This window comes from Macaca mulatta, chromosome 12 (assembly GCF_049350105.2).
Source record: "Macaca mulatta isolate MMU2019108-1 chromosome 12, T2T-MMU8v2.0, whole genome shotgun sequence".
Classification (NCBI taxonomy): Eukaryota; Metazoa; Chordata; class Mammalia; order Primates; family Cercopithecidae; genus Macaca; species Macaca mulatta.
The window spans coordinates 24,381,649-24,407,280 of NC_133417.1; the positions used below are offsets into that span (position 1 = coordinate 24,381,649).

At 39.1% G+C, this 25,632-nt stretch overlaps 1 protein-coding gene across 4 annotated transcripts in view; it reads right to left on the reverse strand.

The window, feature by feature from the left end:
• The window catches only part of NCKAP5 (NCK associated protein 5), a 983,044-nt gene that overhangs the window by 83,400 nt on the left and 874,012 nt on the right, over window positions 1–25,632 (reverse strand). For all 4 annotated transcript variants that reach the window (XM_077956875.1, XM_028830652.2, XM_077956874.1 and 1 more), the window contains 2 exons: window positions 25,119–25,296; window positions 18,191–18,269 (listed from right to left, as the gene is read on the reverse strand). In XM_077956875.1, coding sequence (XP_077813001.1) covers window positions 18,191–18,269; window positions 25,119–25,296 — 257 coding nt within the window. The remainder of the gene's footprint in view (window positions 1–18,190; window positions 18,270–25,118; window positions 25,297–25,632) is intronic.

The window sequence follows — 25,632 nt, forward strand, 5'->3', positions numbered from 1 at the left end:
AAGAAGAATTCTAGTTCAGAAGCAGATCGGATAAGCTCATCAAATGGAAAGCCCATGTACTCTCCATTTTTATAGCCCTAGGGTTCAGCGCAATGCCTGGAATGAAGTCAATGCCTGATAAATATTTAGTAACTGAAGTGAACTTCGTTTATGGCTGTGCCTTGAGGTTTGAGTACCAGAAAATGAAACTGACTCACCTCTACCTAGGGAGCAGCTAGCATTTTTCCCATTAGCTCCTTCTTACTGGCTGGAACCTACTGAATGGGCGAAGCCCCAGGCCATGAGGACAGTCTGGGAGGAAGAGGATGAAGGCAGTGAATGGGTAGCAAGTTGGGGTGAGATACCGCATGTGCCTGGTGGTTGTGGTTTAGGCACCTGAAGTAAGAGGGGATCCCATGCTTGAGAGTTGGCTGGAGAAACAGAAAGCCATCTCAGGCCTTTCTCATCATGTGTGAGGCTTATGGCCAGGAACTTTTAAGACCAAGTTCATCCATCCTTAAGGCATTCTATTCTTCAGTATGAACCCTGTTACCAACTCATGGTGAATTACGGGCAAGGCACAATGCTTTTTTTATGCCATACCTTCTGCATCATTCAGAAAGATGGTATCTAGCTACCGTTATCTCAGACAATCATTTTTAATAATAACTAAAGGCCAGGCACAGGGGCTCATGCCTGTAATCCTAGCACTTCGGGAGTCTGAGGTGGGCAGATCACGAGGTCAAGAGTTCAAGACCAGCCTGACCAACACGGTAAAACCCCGTCTCAACTAAAAATACAAAAATTAGCCAGGCATGGTGGCATGCGCCTGTAATCCCAGCTACTCAGGAGGCTAAAGCAGGAAAATCGCTTAAACCCGGGAGGTGAAGGTTGCAGTGAGCCGAGATCGTGCCACTGCACTCCAGCCTGGGTAACAGTGAGACTCCATCTCAAAATAATAATAACTATAATAACTATAATAACAATGAAGATTGATGCTAGCACCTTGAATGGTGTCAAACACTCAGATGCAAAAGCACATTTAATGTTCTCCATAATGCTTCAACTATTATTATTATTATCTCCATTTGGCAGATGAAGGAATTGGGGCTCAAAGAGGTTCAGGAGCCTATTCAGTTCCTTGGCAAAGGAAGAACTGCAGAAGGCCTCTGTGACCATAGCACCCAGGCTGTGAGACTTGCAGGAATCAATGAAAGTACACTCAAAAATGCAAAACTCGAGGCAAATACATGCTGGTAACATTACCAAGAAGGTCTAAGTTCTGTCCAGAAATAGCTGGATAAGCTTTGCAAATTTTCTAGTGTACTTAGATCTGATGACTGAAACACTGTCTTTCCACAGAGCCTCAGGAAATCGGAACTTGAAAAGGGCAGACAATTTGAAGTTCAGGTAGTACACCTACCTCCCTCAAAAAGTTGCAGAAATTTGGGCCAGGGGAAAGCATTAGAGTGTATCTAGAACAACCCCTCTCTCTATGGTCGAGGAGAGTTAGACACAGAGACAGAGAGAGACGAAGCATTTTGAACTAAGTGACAGAATCCAAAACTCTGCTTCTGATTCCTTCCTGCTCTGCCACCACCAACATTCATTACCATATTACACTGTCTCTGCATCACTTTTAAATCTCCTTAGAAAAACCTGACTCAATTATAACCCAGAGAATAAGTTCTTTTTAAAAAAATTATAAGTTGTATATGAAAGGAACTGATTTATCTAAACATGTTTTGAAGCAGAATTATAGATAAATACTTTGAGACCAGGAAAACATTTTGACTGCGTCAATGGTGAGCGGAAATGACATCTTTGGAAATGTGACACATTCGTTTGGAAGCAGGGTGGCCAATGCCCACTCCAAATATGTTCTTGTACACTTAGGATTCCTAAGTGTTCTGCCCATTTCAAATGGGCAGAAACTCACTTTAAAGTATATTTCCCCTCTGTTTGGGAGCTGACACAATTGAGTTACAGGCAGAGACTGTTTATCACCAAGGCATGAAAGTCTCTCTTCAAATTCCTCCAGCTTTTATAATCAAACAATAACATCTCCGGAGTATAGGTTTGAGCTACATAAGAAACATATTGGAAATTGATTCAATGCTCCTGGCTTGGCTGTAACCATGTTTCATAACCTGGTAACCTCTCAGCTTGCTCTTCCCCGTTCCTGAAAAGCTTTTAGCTGCAAGAAGGTGGCAAAGTAAAGATAAAGCAAACATCATCCTTTTATCTGATCCTGTGCAAAATGAGTGGAGCAGACACTGTACCAGTGATGATTGCTAAATGACTCTTCTCACATTCTATCAATGGGCTGATGAAAGAAATTAAGACTGACATTGATAAGTTATTTTTCCAGGCACTACCGTTTTCAAAAAATGAGGATTTCTCTTTAGAAGCAATAAGCCCTGGTTGCATGTCTATGACTCATTAAAAAGTACCCAGATCAGTTCCACCTTGTAACAGATTAACTGGAAAGATACATAGTTTTCCTTTCCCTATATCCCTTTTCTTTTTCTCTGGCACATCCTCTTAAAGGAACATCCTCTTTAAGGATTCATTCAAGCCAAGAGCACCCTGTTCTCAAGATCCTTCTCCTACCTACTTTTCTCAGTCACACATTTCATTAAACAACTCAATTTTCATCTCCACAATTTGCCACAGCCCTCACCCGATTTATCATTCTAGCATTTTACATCTCTCTCAAGCTAATGTATTTCTCAAACACGCCAGATTTAATGGACATATCATTGGGAATCCAGGTGAAACTGTGGATTAAAGAAACTGGTGACTAACAGGAATTCTTGATGTTATTTTACAGGATGGCAGATAAGGAAACAGCTTGTTGAAATCCCCTTGGCTTGCTACATGGCAAAACTGGCTGAAACTGGTTGGAACCAATATAGCTAACTAGAATATGCACAGAATAGACTTGCTTGCCAGATAAGTGACCTTTTGACACCGTAGTGAGAGGTGACAACATGCTACCAGCCCTCGCTCTCGGAGCCTCCTCGGCCTGGGCGTCCACTCTAGCAATGTTTGAGAAGCCCTTCAGCCCGCCACTGCACTGTGAGAGCCCCTCTCTGGGCTGGCCGGAGCCAGCTCCCTCTGCTTGCCCGGAGGCGTGGAGGGAGAGGCGCGGGCGGGAACCAGGGCTTCGCGCGGCGCTCGCTGGCCAGCGCGAGTTGCCGGTGGGCATGGGCTCCGCGGCCCCTCAGTCCGAACTGCCCGCCGGCCGGGGCAGTGAGGGGCTTAGGACCCAGGCCAGCAGCTGCAGAGGGCCCGCCCACGCTGCGCTGGAATTCTCGCCTGGCCTCAGCTGCCTCCCCGCGGGACCCAAAGCCCGCCATGCCTGATCGCCACCCCCCCACCCCTGCATGGCGGGAGCTTCCCGAGGAGCGCCGCCCCCTGCACCGCCTCCCCTGGTCCCATCTACCGCCCAGGGGCTGAGGAATGCGGGCGCAGGCACAGAAGTGGCTAGCAGCTCAGCCTGCGGCCCGGTGGGGGATCCACTAGGTGAAGTCAGCTGGGCTCCTGGGTCTAGTGGGGACTTGGAGAACCTTTATGTCTAGCAAAGTGTTTGGAAATGCACCAGGCAGCACTGTCTAGCTCAGGGTTTGTAAATACACCAATCAGTACTCTGTATCTAGCTAACCTAGTAGGGATTTGGAAAACTTTTCTGTCTAGCAGGGTGTGTCTAGCTAAAGGATTGTAAACACACCAATCAGCACTCTGTCTAGCTCAGGGTTTGTAAATACACCAATCAGTACTCTGTGTCTAGCTCAAGGTTTGTAAATACACCAATGAGTATTCTGTATCTAGCTAACCTAGAGGGGACTTGAAGAACTTTTCTGTCTAACAGGCTGTGTCTAGCTAAAGGATTGTAAATGCACCAATCAGCACTCTGTGTCTAGCTCAGGGATTGTAAACGCACCAATCAGCGCTCTGTCAAAATGGACCAATCAGCTCTCTGTAAAATGGACCAATCAGCAGGATGTAGGTGGGGTCAGATAGGGGAATAAAAGCAGGCTGCCTGAGCCAGCAGTGGCAACTACCCCTTGATAAAGTATCTTGTTAATTTCATGTTATTCATTAATTTGCTGTTTGTTCCTTCTTACCATATTGTTTAGTTTTGCTCACTAAACAAATAGAATCATCCTGTAAGTGTTCTGCTACAATTGGCTTTTTTTTTCAACCAACATTGCTTTTCAGATGAATCTATCATGGTACATGCAGCTGAAGTTCATTAATTTTCACTGCTGTATAGTATTCCACAGTAGAGGTATTTCAAAATTTGTCTATCCTTTCTACTGTCAATGAACATTTGGGTTATTTTCTAATTTTTGCTTTGATGACAATGCTACTACAATCACTGTGCTATATATTTCCTGATATACTTGTTAAGGGTTTTTCTAGGGCCATGCCTTCCAAACTTTTTAGACTACTATCCACAGTAATATATTATTTTTTATATCATAAACAGTACATCTTTGTATGTGTATCTATTTAGAAATGTAACCAAAATGTCACAATATTTTTCCTTAATGCTTGTATGACACTCCAATATTTTCATCAGGAAAAAGAAAGAAAAAGAAAACAAAAACAAATGTCAACCTTAACTCACAAAATCGATTTCATGACTCACGGAAGAGTACAGTTCAAAAAGTCTTTGTTTAAAATGTATTTTTTCTGTTATTAATACAGTTATACCACGTTTCTTTTCTTAAATATTGTGTGGTATTTATTTTTCTGTCCTTTTACTTTCAATTTTCCTGTGTTGATATTTACATTTATTATATCTAAACAGCTATAGCTGCTTGATAATCTTTGCCTTTTAATTAGAGATTTCAGTCTATTTACATTTATTATAAATCCTCTATATTCAGACTTCTACCTTTTATTTTATGCTTTGTAGTTGTCCAGCTTTTCTATATTTTTCTTTTTTTTCATGTTTTCTTTTGGTTTGTGTTTCTCCTCCTCACTATTTCATTTTCCCCCTAGTTTTTCCACTACTTGGGAAACTTTATATTTTATTTCTACCCTTAAATTTAACCTAGAACTTTTCACATGCAAATATAACTTACCAAACTAATATATTAATCATTTTCCTTAACAATATAAGGACATTACTTGCTTACTGCCCATTCCCACTCATTTCCAGTTCTATTATTGCTCAGGACTTATTTCTCCTTTGACATATTTAATAATGTACTTTTATTGTTATATATAGAGTATTTACCACTGTCTCTATTTATTAGTTCTTGTGTTTCAGATCTTCCTGAGATAATTCTTCTCCTGTCTGATGTAAACTCTCTAGAAGTTGATTTAGTGAGGATCTACTGGTAGATAATTTATTATTAATTTTTTTCTAGCCTTGGAAAATGTCTTTGTTCTTGAAGTGTAGTTCCACTGAGTATTCACTTCTAGGCCAATAATTAATTATTTTGTCTCAGATACAAATTATATCTTCAATCACACTGAAGATATAATTCTAACGTCTTCCGGCTTTCATTGTTATCAGAAAGAAGTTCACTGACATTTTAATTGTCAGTCCTTACTAGGTAATCTGTATTTTCCTTTTGTTGTAATATCTTTCCTTTATTTTTGGTGTTCTACATATTCACCAAGATGTGCCTAAGTGTAGATTTCTTTTTATTTATCTTGCTTAGAGCTAATTTGGCTTCCCTTCTGAGGGTTGGTAACTTTCTTTAATTCAGCAAAATTCTTAGTCATTAATTCTTTTAATATTATGTCTGTCCTTTTCATTCTATTCTCTCCTTCTGGAGCTGTAATTAGATGTATGTGGATTTTATCATCTTTTCTTTGATGTGTCTTAACTTCTCCTTCATATTATCCACTTCCTTGTTTCTCTATGATGCATTTTGTGTAATTTTTTCAACTGTATCTTCTAGTTAAGTAATTCTCTCTTCAGCTGTGATAAACACTATCTACCAACTTTTAATTTTTTGGAAGATTTTTTTGGTTCCTTTCTTAACTTCTATTTCCATTTTTATTTAGATATACTAAATCTTTTTATATTCTATATTGGATAATTCTCAGTTTTGCAGTCTTTGCAGGACTCATTCTATGTATTACTGTTTTTTCTGACTCTCACTAATGAGTCATTCTTTTCCCCCTCATGTTTTCATTGATTTTCTATTGTGAGTTAATTTTACTTGGAACTTCATTTGTAAGTAAAGTTTAGAGTGGGTGCCTTGAGAAAGGATTTGAGATGGGTTCTGCCAGATTCCAAGGAGTACTGTTAATCTGAGTCTGCATTGTTTTTTAACTTTTCATTATGGTAAATGTCAAATGTATTCAAACTGTAATATATCCTCATATACCTATTGCCCAATCTTAGAAAATACTAACCTTCTGCCATTCTCATTACATCAATTCCTTCTTTCAGTTTCTTCTCTGGAGTATTAGAAGCACAACTGGGACCCTTTTGTAATTTGAAGCTGAGGGATTTATGGGACACAAAAGTAGTGAATTAGGTCCCTGAGCCACATGAGTGCAAACGAATGATTCACAATCTTCAGAGGAAACATTTTCCTCTTCTTTTTTTCCCCAGCTATTGTCAAGACAGCATTAAGGCTGAGTCAGGAATTTATTTCCAAAGTCTTCCTCTCCAGGGCAGCTTTGAAGTTACTGCTCTTTGGAGTCCAGCTTTACGCCGAGGAGAGGATTGTGAGTCTTTGATCTAACATTTCACCCTAGTCAGGCCCTTGGCTTTCACTACGTCAACAGTTTAGCTCCTTAAAACCAGGCTCTGGGTAGGGTGAATGATGGGGATTTGAGGAACGATAACATGTTTTTCAAAGTCTGAAGAGTTTCCCAGGATATGAGACTTTCGGTGTTGAAACCAAGAAAGTCCCAGTACACTGGGACCACTGGTCACCCTAGCTCCAGGCCACTAGAGACTAGCACATGCCCCATGGGCAAATGCTGGCTATGGTATTCTCTTGCTCCTGTGGATTCCGGCTTTCTTGCTATTCCTAGCCTGTGATGAATTCTTTGCCTGCAGCTCAGCCATACATTTAAGAAAATATGTAGAATTTTATAACCTATACTTTTAGTAGATGTGGCATTCTGTGAAAGGATCTTGAAATTCTAATTTGGCATATTGCCAGATAAAAGAAAGTCCCTGATGATTCATTCTTTTGAACGGAGCCCACATTTAAACATATATCATATGTCACATAAGAAATTTAGGAATTTGGCTTCTGGTGAAAAATGGGAAGACTTGCTACATAGGGCTAGCATTCTTCTGTGCTGACAACTGGAGCTGCTTCCCTGGAACAGGTCATATTCTCTATATACCTCAAATTCCCATCACTCATATAATATATGCATGTGCCTGTCAAGCCCAGCCTGTACCACTCATTGACCCAGGAGCTTTTTCTACGTTTGTAACTCCTGGCCAATCTACAAAAGGGACCCTTGGAATCTGGTGCCTGAGAGGTGATCTAGGAAACATCTGGTCATCACTTAGAATTCCTGGTGGTTATTTAACTTTCACAGCTACAGACTGTAGTCCTGGTTTGGATGATGGTTCCACTCCATCCTCGTCACGCTGCTGAGCAAGGCACATAGCTTTGAGAACATCCATTTCCTCATCTGCAAATAGCGACCATCACACTTAACTTGCAGGGCTGATGTGAGGACAAAACAAGGCAGCTTACGTAAAACACCCAGGCCAGTGCCCAGCATATAGAAAGCTCTTAATAAGGAGTAGATAGTAATGTAATATATATCATTGTCCTACCTTATTCATAATTTTCTGTCCCATTGGACAGCTTTCAGGTGTTTGGGCTGAGGCACACTGCTATCTGACTTTGTTTTGACCTTCACCTATTCCTTTCTATGCCATAAGTTACAAACACAGGCTTATACTTACTTTAAGTGACTTAACTGCCTTTTGGGAAGTTGAAGGGACTACACAAAGTCAGGTCTCTGTACAGCCAGTTCGTTTTCCCCAACTTTGTACTTTAGAGCAATAGGCCTTGGAAATGGGTGGGGAAAGGGAAAAACTTACTTAATATGTCTCATTGTGGCCTGTTCAGTGGAGCCTTTCCCTTTCAGGTACCTGGGTTAATTCACACCACCTTGTAGGGCTGCATGTCTGCCTCTGGCCCTGGCAGCTCAGCTTCCTGATCTGTGGCCCATCATTCTTCTCTTTCTTAAACGTCAAAGCCTTCCTTCTTGCACTTCTCAGTTTCATGGCAGGAAAAGCTACCAGCCCCATGGCTCATTCTTTTAGAGTCTGGGGGTGCTAATCTGAGAACCACACTGTGCTATCAGCCAGCAATGCTCCCTGTGTGCCTTTCCAGAGATTACCTGTATCGTAACAAGCCACTGGGGACTTTCACTCAAAGGAATCGCCAGTGGGTGGGAAATTCAGACATATTCTGCTAGGCTGGCATGAGAGCTCTTTTTTGGGTAGGGAGCCCTTTGGCAATCCTTAAATATTCTTGGTTGTCTATCTTTTCATATGAATACATGATTCCATTTATCACAGCACATCACTGATCAGGGAAGAGTGTTTCATGAGGAGGAAGCTGACTGGTGCATTTGGTTGGCTCAAAGATAAGTGAGAGAAAATGAAGAAGTATTTTATCGTAAAAGTCTAAATATGAGCATTGTAGTGATCAAAAGTGACATCTTAACACATAGGTCTTCTTTTGAAAATATCCATAGTCTCTGTATTGTCTGTAGGGCTAAGTTCAAATATCTAAGCTCAGCTTTCAAGGTCTCCACCACGTGGTCCCATCCTACAAATCCAACTGTATCTGCACCTCATCCTGTGCTCTAGCTAAACTGGTCTCTTGTGGACTCCCCTACCCTCCAGTGTGCCATGCACCTTCCTATCTCCAGACCTTTGCTCACGCAGTTTCTCTGGACTTCAAGGACATCTTTCCTTTTCTGATGAAATCCTATCCCTTAGGACACTCTGCTGCAGATCAGAATCACCTGCGGATCTTTGAGAACTACAGACGCCGGGCTCCCATCCCCAGACACTGGGATTTAATTAATATGGGGTGTGATTTTGGTATCAGTATTTTCAGAGGCTTCCCAGGTGATTCTGATGTGTAGCAAAGTTCGGGAAAAATTGGACTAAATGGCAAATGCTCTTAAACTTCACTGTATTACTCACTCGCTCTTGCCTTTTTCTGACAGACAAAAACCAGCGCTCCCAGTTCCACTAAAGCGGGGCTCTGCACCCTGCTCTGTGCCATCAGATGTATGTAGAGCACACCATTCTCTTATCAGTGATCACACTGCATTGGAATTATCTATGTGCTTCTCTGCCTCCTTGCTAGACTGGAGTTCACAGAGGGCAGATACTATGTCTTATTCCTCTTTGTATGCCCTGAAGCTGATACAGGGTGTGGTTTGCAGCCAATGCTCAATATAGGCTTGTTGGACTAAATAGAACTTAGCTCCCTGGTGCAATCCATAGGAGTAAATATTTTACAGGAGTGAAAAAGCCATACTTTTAACACTGTAAGTCCATAATTCTCTCTCTAGTGAAAAAACAGAGGAAAGGACTCATAGACTAGGATTCAGTATGCTCACAAATACAGAAACTTCCGCCAAAGCTTTATTTGGTGACTGTCTCTGCTATTGAGAAGAAGGCACTCACCAGGAGCAAGCTGACAGTAAAACCAGACAACCAGTCAGGAGGGAATGAAAACCATGGAGGGTGACATGTAATGTTATATAAGTACAGGGCTTGGGGTGTAGTAGGTAGTCAACGAATAAATATGAATATTATTATTTTCAGTCCTTGGTCAGAAGATATCACATGGTCTTGTTTCCATGGACCTCACTTCATGACAAGCAGGGTTTACATTTCAGGCTGCCTTTGCTGGCTGCAAAGCTCTCCCTTTTGAGTCTATCACTTGTAGTTAGTTATAAGTGGGTGAACTCAGTGCAGCCACAGTGGACATTTCCTTGACCAAGCTACTAGTCTACAGTACCTCTTAAATGTTATTTTGTATGTCTGAAAATGTAGAAGTAAAATTATCTTGGCAAATATTACTACAGGATCTGAACCATATAAAATCACAACATCCTATTCCCCATCTATCCATAGGCATGATTATCTAAGTAGTTTCGTGCCAGTCTGATAGTAGTCAACAGAATAGTATCTATCAAAGTTATTGAGAACATTTGCACTTCCCACTCACATTTTGTTCTGATTATCAATAGCTCTTTCTGCCTACAATTAAGCCTAAATGTGTTAGCACACTATTAAAAATGTGACACTCGACTTAAGCAGCCTTCTGCTCAAAAAGCTGTAACAATATGGTCAACTTTCTAAGATATACTTTTATTTTAAATATGAATGCCATTTCCTCTATGTTAAATTTCTAAACTTTCTTCAAATCTTCTTGGGGAGGAAATTGTAAAAGTTTAAATATGAGCATCGTAGTGATCAAAAGTGACATCTTAAAGTGACTTCTTCAAATGAGACAGATAATTATCAAGGACTTTGATTGCCAGCTAGACTACTAGAAGTCCTAATGTCCTATTCAATTTTAGGGAAAAGATAATTCTAGATGCATTGTATTCCACAAAATATTTATTTGAACATCTACATACTTTGTTGGTGAACAAGTATATATTTATTCATACATATGGTGGTGGCAAATTAATCCAAGTCCAACATGTTTTCTCAAAAAGTTACTCAAGGTTAACTGCACAGAAAGCAGTGATCGTTCAAATTATGCAAAATAGGAACTATGCATAAATCACTGAAATCAATCACATCTTTTCTAACAACTCTCCAAATTTGTTTTTCTATGGAATTTTTTTTTCTTTTTCTTTTTTTTCTTTTTTTTTTTTTTTTTTTTTTGAGACAGAGTATCGCTCTGTCCCTAGGCTGGAGTGCAGTGGCACGATCTCGGCTTACTGCAATCTCTGCCTCCCGGGTTGAAGTGATTCTCCTGTCTCAGCCTCCCGAGTAGCTGTGACTACAGGTACATGGCACCATGCCCAGCTAATTTTTGTATTTTTGGTAGAGACAGGGTTTCATCATGTTGGCCAGGATCGTCTCAATCTCTTGACCTCGTGACCTGCCCGCCTCGGCCACCCAAAGTGCTGGGATTACAGGCGTGTAAAAAAAAAAAGAAAAGAAAATCATAAGGAATGTAAACTGTATGAGGCAGAAGGACAAGAGAGGAGAGTCTGGCACTGCTCTATTAGCTTGACCACCTCCCTCTGGGCTTTCATATGTGACAGCAAGAAATTTCTATTCTTATTTAAACCATGGCACTTTAGAGTTTCTTCTGCTCCCATCCGAACCTAATTCTACTGGTACTAATGGTTAGAAAAATCCAGTCGTGGATTTAAAAATCAATGTGGTTTGGAGAACTCAGATGATTGGATCCACATATGGATAACTACTGTTAGACATGTTCTATTAGGGCTTTGATACAATGAAGTAGGTCCCAGAGTTCCTTTCATTCTGATAAGCATCTAGGTCTTGGGTTTTGTTCTCTATATATAGTGAAGCACTTGCTTCAAGCGCCTGTGAGATCTTCCCCTCTTTCCTGACCAAAGAAACAACCACAGCCATCAACATTCTGGCATTGGACCAGGCATTCTCTCCTCTGCTGGGTGAAGAAGCTGCTCTATTTGCTGACCTTCAGTTGAAGGTGGTGTAGAGGTTCCTTGATAATAACAACTGTACATCATATGACTCTTTTATTCTTTTTGTCTCTACCTAACTGCAGATGGGCACATTACTACTGTGGATTAGATGCTTTATGGTTGGATGATAAAAGCTTATAAGAACAATGTCTGTGTTACCAGAATGGCCATTATACATGATGCTCCAAATCTCCTCTATTTAGCTTAACATAGCTTTGTCTCAATTCTTAGCCTTAATGCAGGCTACTTTTCAAAAGCAGGGTCCTACCACAAAAAAACTCTTTTTTCTCCTGGCAATGATTCCTGTGTAGTTCACTGAAGTAGGCTTCATCCTGTCTTTTCTTTTGCAACCCAAATTTGCTCAAACCAGTACTGAGTGCCCCAAACTTATAGATCCAAAGATCTGTAAGTTTTCTTTTTTCCTTTTTTTTTTTCTGAGACAGAGTTTTGCTCTTGTTGCCCAGGCTAGAGTGCAGTGGCATGATTTTGGCTCACTGCAAGCTCTGTCTTCTGGGTTCACGCCATTCTTCTGCCTCAGCCTCCCAAGTACCTGGGATTACAGGCAGGTGCCACCACACCTAGCTAATTTTGTATTTTTAGTAGAGACAGGGTTTCTCCCTGTTGGTCAGGCTGGTCTCAAACTCCTGACCTCAGGTGATCTGCCCTCCTTGACCTCCCAAAGTGTTGGGATTACAGGCGTGAGCCACCTCGCCTGGCCTGAGTTCTTCTTAACTACGAATAAAACTTTTCCTGAGTTCTTGTTATAATACAAACATGTGGCCGAAAAAGGTACCTGTATAATCCGTTACTACACAGATGTGAGTTAGTTTACCACATTAGCTAGCTAAAGTCTAGGAGAGGATAAGGAACAAAGAAATGAAACACCCTGAAAAAATGGAAATATACTGATTTATGGTGTTAAGTTACTCAAAGGTATTTACTGAGCACCTATTGTCCCTCTGCATGATACATTAGCTGCAGACAGGAGAGCCCCTCTGGGGAAGAATGGAGGAAGGACAATAGATTGGGGTGGCAGGATGCTTCGGAGGCAATATCAGTTTCTGGAGTAGGGAAAAGAGCACCTCACAGGCAACTTCACAGAGCTATCCAAGGAAAGTCAGAGCATCAGGGTAAGACCATGTCCTCTGTCATGCTACACTCTGGTAGTAGGAACCCTTCTGGCTCCTGCAAAAGAGGCTAGGAGTACACCCAGACAATGGGGGAGGGTAAATAGACCTCATTCAACCAGGGGGCACTGTGGCCTATGCCCTTTAGACTACTGGGAAGATTATTCTTTTCAACTCTTTTAAGTTGGTGGTAAATAACATGTATCTTTCACTTCATGAACACCTACCATACAATCCCAATAGGATTCAGTTTTTTTGTGTGAATCCTATGGGTTCTGCTTCAATAATATTCTCCCCCAAATTCCTCAAAGGACATTTTCTCCTCTTTATAAGATTTTACAAATCCCCTGTTTCCTCCTAGGGAATTACTTTTTATTATAATTGGCTGATGTTTTCAATACAAGACAAGGAATGGTATTTGAATTCCTACTAATTGTTAACTGTAGTAGACAATTAGTATAATACATAGGGTAAAGGCATTATAGTTAGATAGCAGGAAAGATTAATTAGAAATACAGCATTTGTGATCATTGTTGTTAATATTTCTATTAGGCTAGGCTAGCCATTTGCTGTGTTTAGTCTGACATTTATGAGGGCAATTTTAAAGAAAAAAAATGTAGTTGCTTTATTTTACTTAAGCATGAATCTTGAATTTCAATATCGAGCAGGTTTAGTTAATATCTTTTTTTTTTCTTTTTTTTTGAGGCAGGGTCTTGCTTTGTCACCTGGGCTGGAGTGCAGTGGCGTGATAATGGCTTACTGCACCCTTGACCTCTGAGGCTCAACAATTCTCCTGCCTCAGCCTCCAGAGTAGCTGGGACTATAGACACATGCCCCGATGCCTGACTAATTTTAAAAAATTTTTTAGTATAGATGGGATCTCACTATGTTGCTCAAGCTGGTCTTGAACTCCTGAGTTCAAGCAATTCTGCTGCCTCAACCTCCCAAAGTGCTGGCATTACAGAGATCAGTTACTGCATCTGGCCACGTTAACATGTCTTCTCTTGTAATCAACTCATAACATTTGGATTAAACTAATGTGATTACCCTTAACCACAGAAATGCAAACATTCAGATTCACAACTTTCCTGATTGTTCTCTGTCAAAGACATTAGTTAGTATTGGTTAGAAGAATAACACATTTAGATTTGCACAGTTGCTGCTATTGGAAACATATTATGGTTACAAAATATTGCAAGAATATGTGACAACACTTAGGTTAGACAACATGAAGAACAATGGTATTATCAGGGTACAAAATATATATATTCTTGGCCATTCTTGTGGAATTAAGATAAACAACCACTTGACTTTGTTGAGTCTCATTCAGTCTTGAAATGGAGGGACTTTTTAGAAGGTCTGTGGAGAGCCTATTGACTGGCTAGCCTAGGAGACATGCTCAGCCCTCTTTTCCCTGCTATTTCATGCAATGGAGGCTGGAAAGCAACATGCTAACTTTCCCAGCATCCTTTGCAGCTAGGATTGGCTGCATGATTCATTTCTCATCAATGATCCATAAGATGGAGTCTATGGGGGAACTGTAGTGAAGTTTTGGTCTTCCTTATACTTTTGTCTTAAAGGTAAATGACTAGAGTGGTGGGAGTCAATTTGCAACCAGAGGCCACAAGCATGAGGACAAAAAACTAGCAGGGTAATCATGGCCAAGTAAATAGATACGATGAGCCAATATTGGCTCCTCTATTTGGCTTAACATAGGTTTGTCTCAATTCTTAGCCTTTATGCAGGCTACTTTTCAAAAGCAGGGTTCTACCACAAAACAACTCTTTTTTCCCCTGGCGATGATTCTTGTGCAGTTCACTGAAGTAGGCTTGATCCTGTCCTTTCTTCTCCAACTCAAATTTGCTCAAACCAGTATCGAGTGCCCCAAACTTATAGATCCCAAGAGTTCTTCTTAACTATGGACAAAACTTTGCCTGAGTTCTTGTTACAATACAAATACGTGGTCGAAAAAGGTACCTGTATATAAAGGGCTTTCGATGACATTGTTGAGCTGCTACACACCTCTTTCATGTTTGCCTTCCTCCAGTCTTTTAATTCTATAAGATGATTAACTTTATTATTTATGTAATGACTTGTCAGGCTTTTTTGCTGTTGTTTACTTGTGGCCAACAGTAGCTTATTCATATGGTTCTCTACCACTTTGAAGAGATACATCTGCAATGATCTGAACATCAAGTCAATTATCTATCAAAAACATCGTTCAAATGTACTTCCATTAGATTACTCTAACGCAGCACTATCCAACAGAACACTGATGAAGGAAACATTCATATAGAACACATATGTTTGTGTGATGAAGGAACATATGTGATCTATTTATGATATAGAACATAGTCATGTACCACAAAATGATGTGTTGCCCAATGATGAACTGCATACATGATGGTGATCCCTTAAGATTATAATGAAGCTGAAAAATTCCTATTGCCTAGTGACGTCATAGTTAAACGATTGTAATGTCATAGTGTAACCCATTACTCACATGTTTGTGGTGATGCTGGTGTATAAAAACTTATGTGCTGCCAGTCATTGAAAAATCTAGCACATACAATGATGTATAGTACAGAATATTTGATAATGATAATAAGCGACTATTACTGGTTTATGTATTTACTACTATAGTACACTTTTTACTGTTATTTTAGACTGTACTCCTTCCATTTATTAAAAAAAGTTAACAGACTCTGGCTATTCCTTCAGGAGGTATCCAGAAGAAGACATTGTTAACACAGTAAATGACTGTCCTATGTGTGTTATTGCTTCTGAAGATCTTCCAGTGGGAGAAGATGTGGAGGTGGAAGACAGTGATATTGACGATTCTGACCCTGTGGAGGCCTAGATAATATGTGTGTTTGTGTTTTCGTTTTTAACAAAAAATTTTAAATGTGAAAAAAAATTTTAATAGAAAAAAACTTATAGAATAAGGATATAAAGAAATATTATATTTTGTGTAGCTGTACAATGTGTTTGTTTTAAGCTAAGTATTATCACAGAGTCAAAACATTAAAAATAATTTAAAAGTTTATAAAGTAAAAAAGTGATGGGAAGCTAAAGTTAATTTATTATTGAAGAATTTTTTTTTCAATAAATTTAGTGTAGCCTAAGTGTACAGTGTTTATGAAGTCTACAGTAGTGTAAGGTGATGTCCTGGGCCCTCCATTCGCTCACCACTCACTAACTGACCCACCCAGAGCAACTTCCATTTCTATAAGTGCCCTACACAGGTATACTGTTGTTTATCTTTGATGCGAATTTTTTTATTTTTTATTGTTTTAGACGGAGTCTCACTCTGTTGCCCAGGCTAGAGTGCAGTGGCACGATTTTGGCTCACTGCAAGCTCTGCCTTCTGGGTTCATGCCATTCTCCTGCCTCAGCCTCCCAAATAACTGGGACTACAGGCACCCACTACCACACCCAGCTAAATTTTTTATTTTATTTTATTTTATTTTTTTATTTTTAGTAGATACGGGGTTTCACCATGTTGGCCAGGATGGTCTCAATCTCCTGACCTCGTGATCCACCTGCCTTGGCCTCCCAGAATGCTGGAATTACAGGCATGAGCCACTGCGTCCGGCCAATACTAGCATTTTTTTAACCTTACCTTTTCTATATTTAGCTGTGGGTAGATAGACAAATACTTACCATTGTGTTATAATTGCCTGCAATATTCAGTACAGTAACATGCTGTACAGGCTTGTAGCCTAGGACCAACAGGCTATACCATATAGCCTAGGTGTGTAGTAGGCTATACCATGTAGGTTTGTGTAAGTACACTCTGATATTCACACAACGTTGAAATTGCCAAATGACACATTTCTCAAGACATATTCTTGTCACCAAGCAACAAGTGACTGTACAGAATACAGGGCTGCTGAACATTCAAAATGTGGCTAGTATTTTTGATGAAGTAAATTTTTAATTTTATCTTGCTTCATTAATTTAAATTGAAACAGCCAACATGTGGCTAGTGGCTATCGCATCAAGCAGCGCAGATATAAAGAATTGCTACCTATTAAAAAATATTTTAAGAGATTCCTGTAGTTCTCTTAGGAAATATTCAGCTTGTGACTTTATATATATTATTTCATAGGCCCAAGAACACCTTGTTATGGAAAAATGATGACTCAGCAGGGCTTTGCACAATGTCATGTTTGAAGGCTGTTAAACAATATTTAACTCGAATATTAGCTAACTAGGCAGAACCGATACCAATTTAAGCATTTTACATTGACAACTATAATAAAGGATGTCCTTTTGGAATAATAATCTTATTCAGACTACTCTTTCAGTTGTTTGTGAAGACTTTTGTGTTCCCAATTATGAATGAAAAGAATAATAATGGCATGCCAGTCTCATTAAGCCATGGGGGTACAACAACTCTCTCAGACAATCTATAAATTATCATTTGCACAAGACCGCTGAGTATGCTAGAAAATCAGCCACAAAGTGCGCCAACATGGCGCCGAGTAGTGGGAGACTGAGAGTGGGCAGCTAAAGATGCTCCAGGTGAAAGGAGAGGAGAAATGCATGCTGATTATACTAGACACTGGGGATCTGTGGGGCCATCACATCCTGGGACACGGTATTCAGTACTATCTCCTACACCCAAATGTGACTTGCAGAAATGATTCCATGATGCCTCCGTGTCTTGTGTCAAGCTAAATAATCAGCACGCTCACATTCATGGCTATATTTAGAGCCCGAGGAACAACCAATCCTTCAAGTGTCCAGGGTGGCCTGGAGCAGCTAAAGGTGTCACTTCTTCTATCTCTTGACAAGGATGGTAGTCACAGGCAACTCCTCTATTACTGGTTACCTCCCAGCTGCTGAAAAGAGGTCAGCAAAGTTCCTGTGTGCTGGGAACTTGAGTTCCTTCAAGGTTATGCACAATTTTAAGACGTGGCTGACAAGCTGAACTTATTTCAGAGACAGGACTATCTATATTCTGAGTTTTCACAGAAATGATGTAAAAAGTGAGTTGAGAGTTTTGGCAAACCGTATTTTCTTATTCTATATTTGCTACTATGTGTAAAACATTCAATTTATCAAATATTCCATTTAGGAAAACCACCACCCACACTTCTAACCACTAGGTGTTCTTGAGACAATTATAGAAACTGGATTACTCAGTATCACTTTGATTTCATATTGACAAATACTTCCCATCAGTTTGCATTCTTTTACACATATCCATGTTTCCCTCATAGGTGCTGCTTTGACCCATTTATTTTATGGTAATGTCCAAGGTCTAAGGAGATAACAGCAACCACATGTGAATAGTTAAGACTCAGACTTGATAGAGGGACATGGTCTCTAGGAATGTACCATATCTGAACGAAGGACACATTTAGAATAAGTCTCAGTAAAAGACATATAAATATGTGAATTTTTACCTATGATGTGGCTCTGAAATACAGAATCTGCAACTGCATCATCTTCATCCTCTTGCAAGTTTTCGTTTGCCTGTTTTACCTGTAAGAAGAAGAAAATGATGCAAGTTCTTATTTGTTTTATTAAAAAGATCATTTTGCAATCCTCAGAGTAATGATACATTCTATAACAAATATTTGGGCATAGGTGTGAGTGTTTGCATGTATATACATGTGTGAGTATGTACGTATACATATAACATATATTTTTTTATTCCACTTTTCCACACTCCATCATTTGCCTTTATTGCAAGTTTTAATTATAAGAGCTTATTTTCAGACATATGACTTCATCTCTGAAGGAGAGAATTTACAGGGTATCTAATTCTACACACAATTTTAGAGATAACAGCTTTGCTTTTTAATAATTAATAAAATCAGTAACACACGACTGTTAGGAAAAATTAAAGTCTAAGGAGGTATAATTCCTCTAGAGTAAGTGACTTCCACTACCAGTTATTTCAATAGGAATGAAAATACATACTTTAAATATACTTAGATCTCTTGGCCCTTTCCTGGAATGTAACTAAGAAGACGATTTTTTTTTTTTCATTCTTTCCATAATGAAAGGAGATGACAGTGATGTATGTATGATCAGTGAACTAGAGCAGTGAGTCATTTATCTAGATTTTTTTTTTTCAGCCAAAACCATTCCCTCTTATATTTCAGTTGGAAGGCCCAGGCACTTGATTGGGCAGCATCAGATGGAACTCTACACAGAATTTAATGAAGTCCCAGTATTTTACAGATGAGAATTCTGAGATCTCTTTAAAGTTGGCACGGATGAAGTAAGTGGCAACACTGGCATGAAAGCCCAGGCCCCCTGCTTCCCAATCCAATAGCGGAAGTAAGAGCATTATCAGCAATACCAACCACAAACAACAGTGAACACTTACATACTGGGCAGGCGCTGTTTGCATGTAAGATCTCAAAATCCTTACAACAGTGCTATGAAGCAGGTGCTATGGTTAGCTTTATTTTAAAAGATGAAGACCCATCCCAAAGCAACAGAGAAGGTGATTGTCAAAGTGGTGGCACTGGGATTTAAACACAGCAAATCTGACTCCAGGTTTGTGTTTACTAGGGGGACCTTTGGTATTCTGAAATTTCCACTTGAATATGCCTATGCAGACTTGGACTCAGTATCAAGACAACTTAGGGTTCTGGAGGGAATGGCCCTACATAGCTCTTTTGAAATACATTCCAGGCAGCCAATGAAAACAATGTGCAATAAAATGGGTGTTCTGCTGAGGCACTTACATCAGAGGTTGTCAGTGGATTTGCTACAGGGCTCGAGTTGAATGCCAAGAAATTATTATTTTATACTCTCAATGTAAAAGTCATATGGCTGAATACTGACTTTGAGCTGGATTTAGCTTTCTACTTTTTGCCTCCTATTTTTCATACTTAATGGAATAAGACCAATTATTTACATTTTATGACTGCAGTTTCAATATTAGAATGTAATTGGTGCTTAATCTGTACCATGCTGATAGCCAGAGATGGCAAACTCAAGAGAGTATATAGACGGCTAACTCAACCCTGGCAAGGAGAGATCGCTAAGGGTTCGGTATCAAGAGGCCATGCTTCATCACTTTCTTTCCCCTTCAGCTGTCTAATCTGTGGGCATTTCCCTGTTGGTTAGCAACTCCACAGGAAGAAAGTCAGAGAATGAAAGAAGGCAGGAAAAAAGGGCTTCATTAACTGACCATGTTCTAGCAGTATATATTTACAGATGGCAGAGAGGAAACGTACTGCGAGTATGAGAAAGACCAAAGCACTACTTATTTGCCTTCCAAGGTTCTCTGCTCAGGGATCTGTTCATGACAAGGTGACCCAAAGGCCCCCAAACACCTTAGTTTCCATTAATAATCCACTGGGAGCCTTTTATCCTACTTTATAGAAACAACAAGGAAATCATATTTTCAGTTTCATATCAGCTCTTAAGGCAGTATGTCCCATATTTCCCCCACCTGTCAATGTAAAATAGTATTTCCTTCGGGTTTTTCTAAATTTATACATTTTAAACTTGCAGGGGTGCCCTCAAAACCTGTTGGACTGTGAGTAAATCATCATCTCTGCCAGCCTGTGAAATTCTAAATGAAAGAATCAAATAATCAGAACAAAGTTTTCATCTTACAGATAAAGAAAAAGGAGGTTCAGAGAGGGTTAATAATCTATTCAAAGTCATACAGAATTTCAGTTATAGAACAAGCACTCCTGATTCCTATTCATTGCTATAATTCAATTTTTCAGAGTGCCCTGTCCAGTTACAGCTGTCCTTTCCAGACCTTCCAAAGAACTACTCTTTGTTAATGTCTACCAGTTAGGTATGAAGGCAATATTCCAAGTATCCATAAACTATATTTTAAGAGTAGTAAACATTTTTCGTGTATATGTGTGTGTGTGTGTGTGTGTGTAATTCTCCGCTTCCCTTCCCTACTATTCCCTACCCCTTCTGTGTGCCTTCTCCACCTCCTTTCTCTAATTATCGTATTTAAGAAAGAAAACAAAAGCTACTGCACAGTCCTACCTGTCAGCTCCTTGCCAGAGCCTTTCCAGGGCTTTATGTGCTTAACGGCAAACGCTAAATGTGGCCTCTGGGGACTTATGAGAGGAACTGAGATGGTGAATGAGTCCCCTGGCTCTCTCAGCTCTCCTGGGCTGGATGACCCATGAGGGGCAGATGACTCAGGGGGGGAAACTGTGAACTTGAAGGGAATGGATGAAGAAGCAGCAAGAAAATGGAAAGTGGGGGAGTGCTTTAGAGTGACATACTTGTCAGTTCTAATTATCCATACAAATAGATTTCAATGCAAAGTGGTGAGTAATTAAAAAAAATCCATTTGCCTATGGAAATGAGGGGCATAATTTATTTTGGCAGCAGATTCCCCTTGCTAATTATATTTTTCATAGGATGAAATTTAAATTAATTTTCATTCTTGATCCCATAGGAGCTGGATGTTGGTGGGAAGTTGTGGGAGCTTTCCTGGGAGTAAGAAGGCTGCCAGGTCAAGAATTTGCCAAAAATAGGTACAAGTGGGACAGTCTCCATGTGGGAAAGCACTGCAAAGAATGGGAGAGTGGACCCAAAACCAAGAAGTCTGGCAAGCGTTTGGGTCAGAAAAGACTGGTGGTTAGAAATGCAGAAATGTCCCAGTCATTGCTGCCATCCCAGGAACAGAAACAAGTCCATGTCAGTTATGTCCCATTTGGTAAAAAGTAGAAGGTGACTCACAAGCAACAACTATGGGTTGTTTTTGGTTTAAGTTAGTTGTCAGTGCTTTGGGTGTCTTCTAATGATTCATCTCTAACTCTTGTCCATCTTTTGGGGCTCTGCAGTTCTAGTCTCAGGAACTACTACTCCAAACACCAGTCTATAACAGGCAACAATTAAATATCACTGCACTTCTATTTTATTGAGCTTCCTGTTCCTAGGAAGTTAAATTGAGCTTCCTGTTCCTAGGAAGGGCGGGAAGAAATGTGCTTGTAAGAGACACAAGTGGAAAAGGGGAGAAAATAATTCACCATTGATATAATTTCATAATTAAACCCAGTTTTGAGAACATCCTTCATTTGGAGTTCTATACATCTTTCTTCCCTGAATCACCCTAACACTAACGGCTTCCCAAGAAACCAACACTTCGATGCCAAAGCTCATTTGAAAAGGAAAAGAACATAATGAATCTAAGTGAGACAGGAAATAATCCTGGGAGGGAAAACTCCTGGAAGGCATAACCTTTGGAAAAGCTACTCATTTAGAAAACTTTGCAGGTGGAGGGCAAAATATGCATGCTTCTTATTAGCATCAAAATACCATTTAGAACAGAATTGTTCAATTAAGGATGTTAAAATTATAACATTTCACAGAACTTAATAAGATGATAACAATTTGTGTAATTATTGTACTATTTTCTGCCATTTTATCACCATGGTACCATTTTAATGGGATAGTATTTGATGCTTTTTTATTAGCAGATTTTTTTTTTTTTAAGACTATGTGACACTGGGTGAAGAGAGTACCAATAATTTAAATTAAAATACCCATACTAAAATGGTCATATTAAAATGGTTCATGATGAAGGTATATGATCTCATTAATTTTGTTAATGATTTTTATTTTTGCCCAGTGATAGTTAACTGGGAGCCTAGAGCTGTCTTTCTTTGAGACTTTTCATTTCAGAAAATTATCTAAATCCACAGGAAGGAAGAACTTAAAACATGTAGCAAGCATAGTGTACCTCTTTTTGACTTATTAACTTAATACCAAAGCAGCCTTTCTAGGAGATGCCTTTTCCTTATTTTATAATGATTTTGTATAATTTAAATAAAAGTACCAAGTAGCACAGCCCTTGTCTAAATTACACAAAAATTAGAGCTAAGTGGTCTATAAATGATGGCAGAAATGGGGATATAAGCTTCTAATTAAGGCTGTGAAATAAGAAAAAAATTTAATTCAGCCAAACATTAATAGGACTTTTGAACGTATTTTAGAATGTTTCCAGCAATACTAAAAATGAATATGCAGTTACTAGTGAACTAAGTGGAGGTTTGCTACCCATGTGGATTTGTTATATGTATGAAAATAATCTTTCTATTACATATTAGAATACTAAAAATGCCTTAGGACTCTCATAACTATAATCTTAGTTTGTAAAGAACAAAGATGGTGGTATACTATATCATAAGGTTTTAAACAGTGGTTTTATGTAGGAAAAAAAGTGTGATACGTAATGCATTGCATATAGACATTGTTTTCATCCAAAATAACTGCTATGAAAAAGTTCTTTGCAACACACTTTAAAATAAGCAGAGAGTGAATTTACCTTGAGCCCTAGTCGGGGGAAATTCCCTTCAACTCTTGAATTTTAAAAGGTTCATGGGTATTCACACGAATACCTGTGTGAATGGGCTGTGGTGTTAAAAAACATCTCATTTTGCATCTAATCTCCTTCCTATATAGGCTTATAACATGTAATAAATGAGTTTTCACTCCTATTCCTGTACTAATCCCAAAGGAGTCTATAGCAATGTCCTTTCTGAAATTAGTAATTTCAGTCCAATCCATGCTGATGATTACGGAGATGAAACAAAAAAGCACTGCATTTTACATTTTAAAAAATGACTAGCTAGTCAACTATCCAGGTTAATGACATTTCTCTGTATGGAAAAGCTTCTCAGCATGACTAATCTGTCTTTCAACTAACTAGAAAAATTATCATATCCCTATTGATTATGTATATGTGGGGTCGTTAGGGAATCTTTGTACTTCACACAAAATAATAAGAGTGTTTCTTGCAGGTATTCTGAAAAGACCAGAGCACCCTGTGAAAGACTGCAGATGAGACAGGAAAAGCATGGCAAATAACTTTAGCATTAGGAAGCAATAAGAAAATAAAAATGAAATCGTGAAAGCCAAACACAAAGTCTTTTTGTTTTTTTGGTACTTCTATACAGTGAAGATATACCCTAAGCTGTCAGGACCATACTAAATGGAGCATAGTTAAATCGAGCGCCTCTGATAAGGGGCTCTGCCAGGCTATCAAAGTTTTCCATCAGCTGGATTGAATTTCCAGCATATTGCACATTTTCACACGTTCATTCTCTCCCCTTCCTTTCAGTGACACTACAAGGGCAGCCTCAGATATGCTTATAATTTGTGGTTTTATAATGCAGGGGACATCTATGTTTTCAAAGAAGGGATGATACCATGGAAACCAAGAGCAGAAATGGGATGGGGGAAAGAAAAAAAAACAAAAAAAAACTTCTGCAACGAACATAATCTGCATACAATTTTGGAGAGTTTGTCAAAAAGACCTTATGTTTCTGTAGAGTCAAGAGCTATTTGAGTAAAAAAATTTAAACATCCACTTCTCTCAAATTAAAGTATGTGAAACTTGAAGGAAATCTAAACATCGATAAATACTTATAGCTAATAATTAATAGCTAATAATGTCAGCCGTGGTCACTTTAAAATCTCCTCTACTCTTGAACGACTCCAGAAAATAATGCAGGGAAATACTGAAAGCTCTCCTTCAGAAAATGGTAGTATATAATATATTTTGATAACCTCTTTATTAGAGTACAAAACGATATGGATATAGTAATTCCGTAAAGAGAATTTTTTTGTGTGTTTAAGTGCTCTGGAACTTACCAAAAGGAACAATGAATACTATCAAATTATTTACACAAGTACATAAAGAATGTAAGGAGAGTAAGTGCAATTTAAGGTAATTTAAAAAAAAATTAACTGAAACTAGTACACCCCAGGAAAATATAAAAATGCTCCATTTATTTTTTCATTTTTAAAAAGAAGTCTATTCCCTGCATTCTGGACCCCATAATAGGCTAAGTGACAGGGAGCCAAGTTCCAAAAAAACTTTCTTAGTCTTCACAGCTTCTGTCTAAGTTGCATGAATTGGTTCATACAACTTTCATAAAACATAAACAACGCTTAAATCATCAAAATAGGCAATAGTCTCTTAAATTGTTTAGCACTTTTATTTTTAAAATCATGTTCGTTCCTTTTTGGTTGCTGGTGATGTTAGAAATAATCATCAAAACAAATTTCCAGCCCAATGGTGTAATTTGAAGATGATACCGGTAGCATCATTTGCCTGGACTCACCGCGATTATACTCATCATTTTGAAAACAGCTGGGGAAAGCAGCAGCATTTCCTGAGGGCCAGGCCCACTCGAGGTCCAGCTGCCAGCTCTCTGCTGCAGTTGTCCCCAGTATTTCTCTCTCTTTTTACAAATCCTTTTTCACTGACCTTTTCTTTCCCCCAACTGCAATCTCTTACCCACACACTTTGATTAGCAAACGGTAGAAAGACCCCAGCCAGAACATCTCAGACTGTAGCACTTGATACCAGGATGCAGGAGCACTTACCAGGGAGCCTTTCGGTACTTCCATATCGGCTTTGCTTTTCATGTTTTTCTTGTGGTTTCCTTGAGTGCTGAGAGAGCTGCCGGTGAGACAGGAGACCTGAGAACCGCCCTTTAACACATTCCTGCAGGAAGCATTAGTTGATCCACTTTCTGTCTGTGGAGCTGCTTTCTTATCAACTCTGCAGGTAGAAAGTGATTCCTCTCATGAGTTACCTTGCTCCTTCTTCAATCACTCTCCTTTTCCCAATCCTTTTAATATTTAAAGTAATCTCTTTCTAGCTCTTTGTCTTGAAACCTTTGAGGGATAAGTGTTCCTCACAGGCCTTGATCAAATCTTCAAATATTCTAGTAGCGTGTCAATTTAGATGTGACAATATCATAATGTATTTTTTATTTTTATGATTACTGTGGAGAGGGGCAAAATAAAAACCACTGAAGAGTGATTCCTAAATACCTTTTTAGCTTAAGAGTGGCAAGAAACATCATTATTTCTGGAAAGTTTCCAAGTATATGTT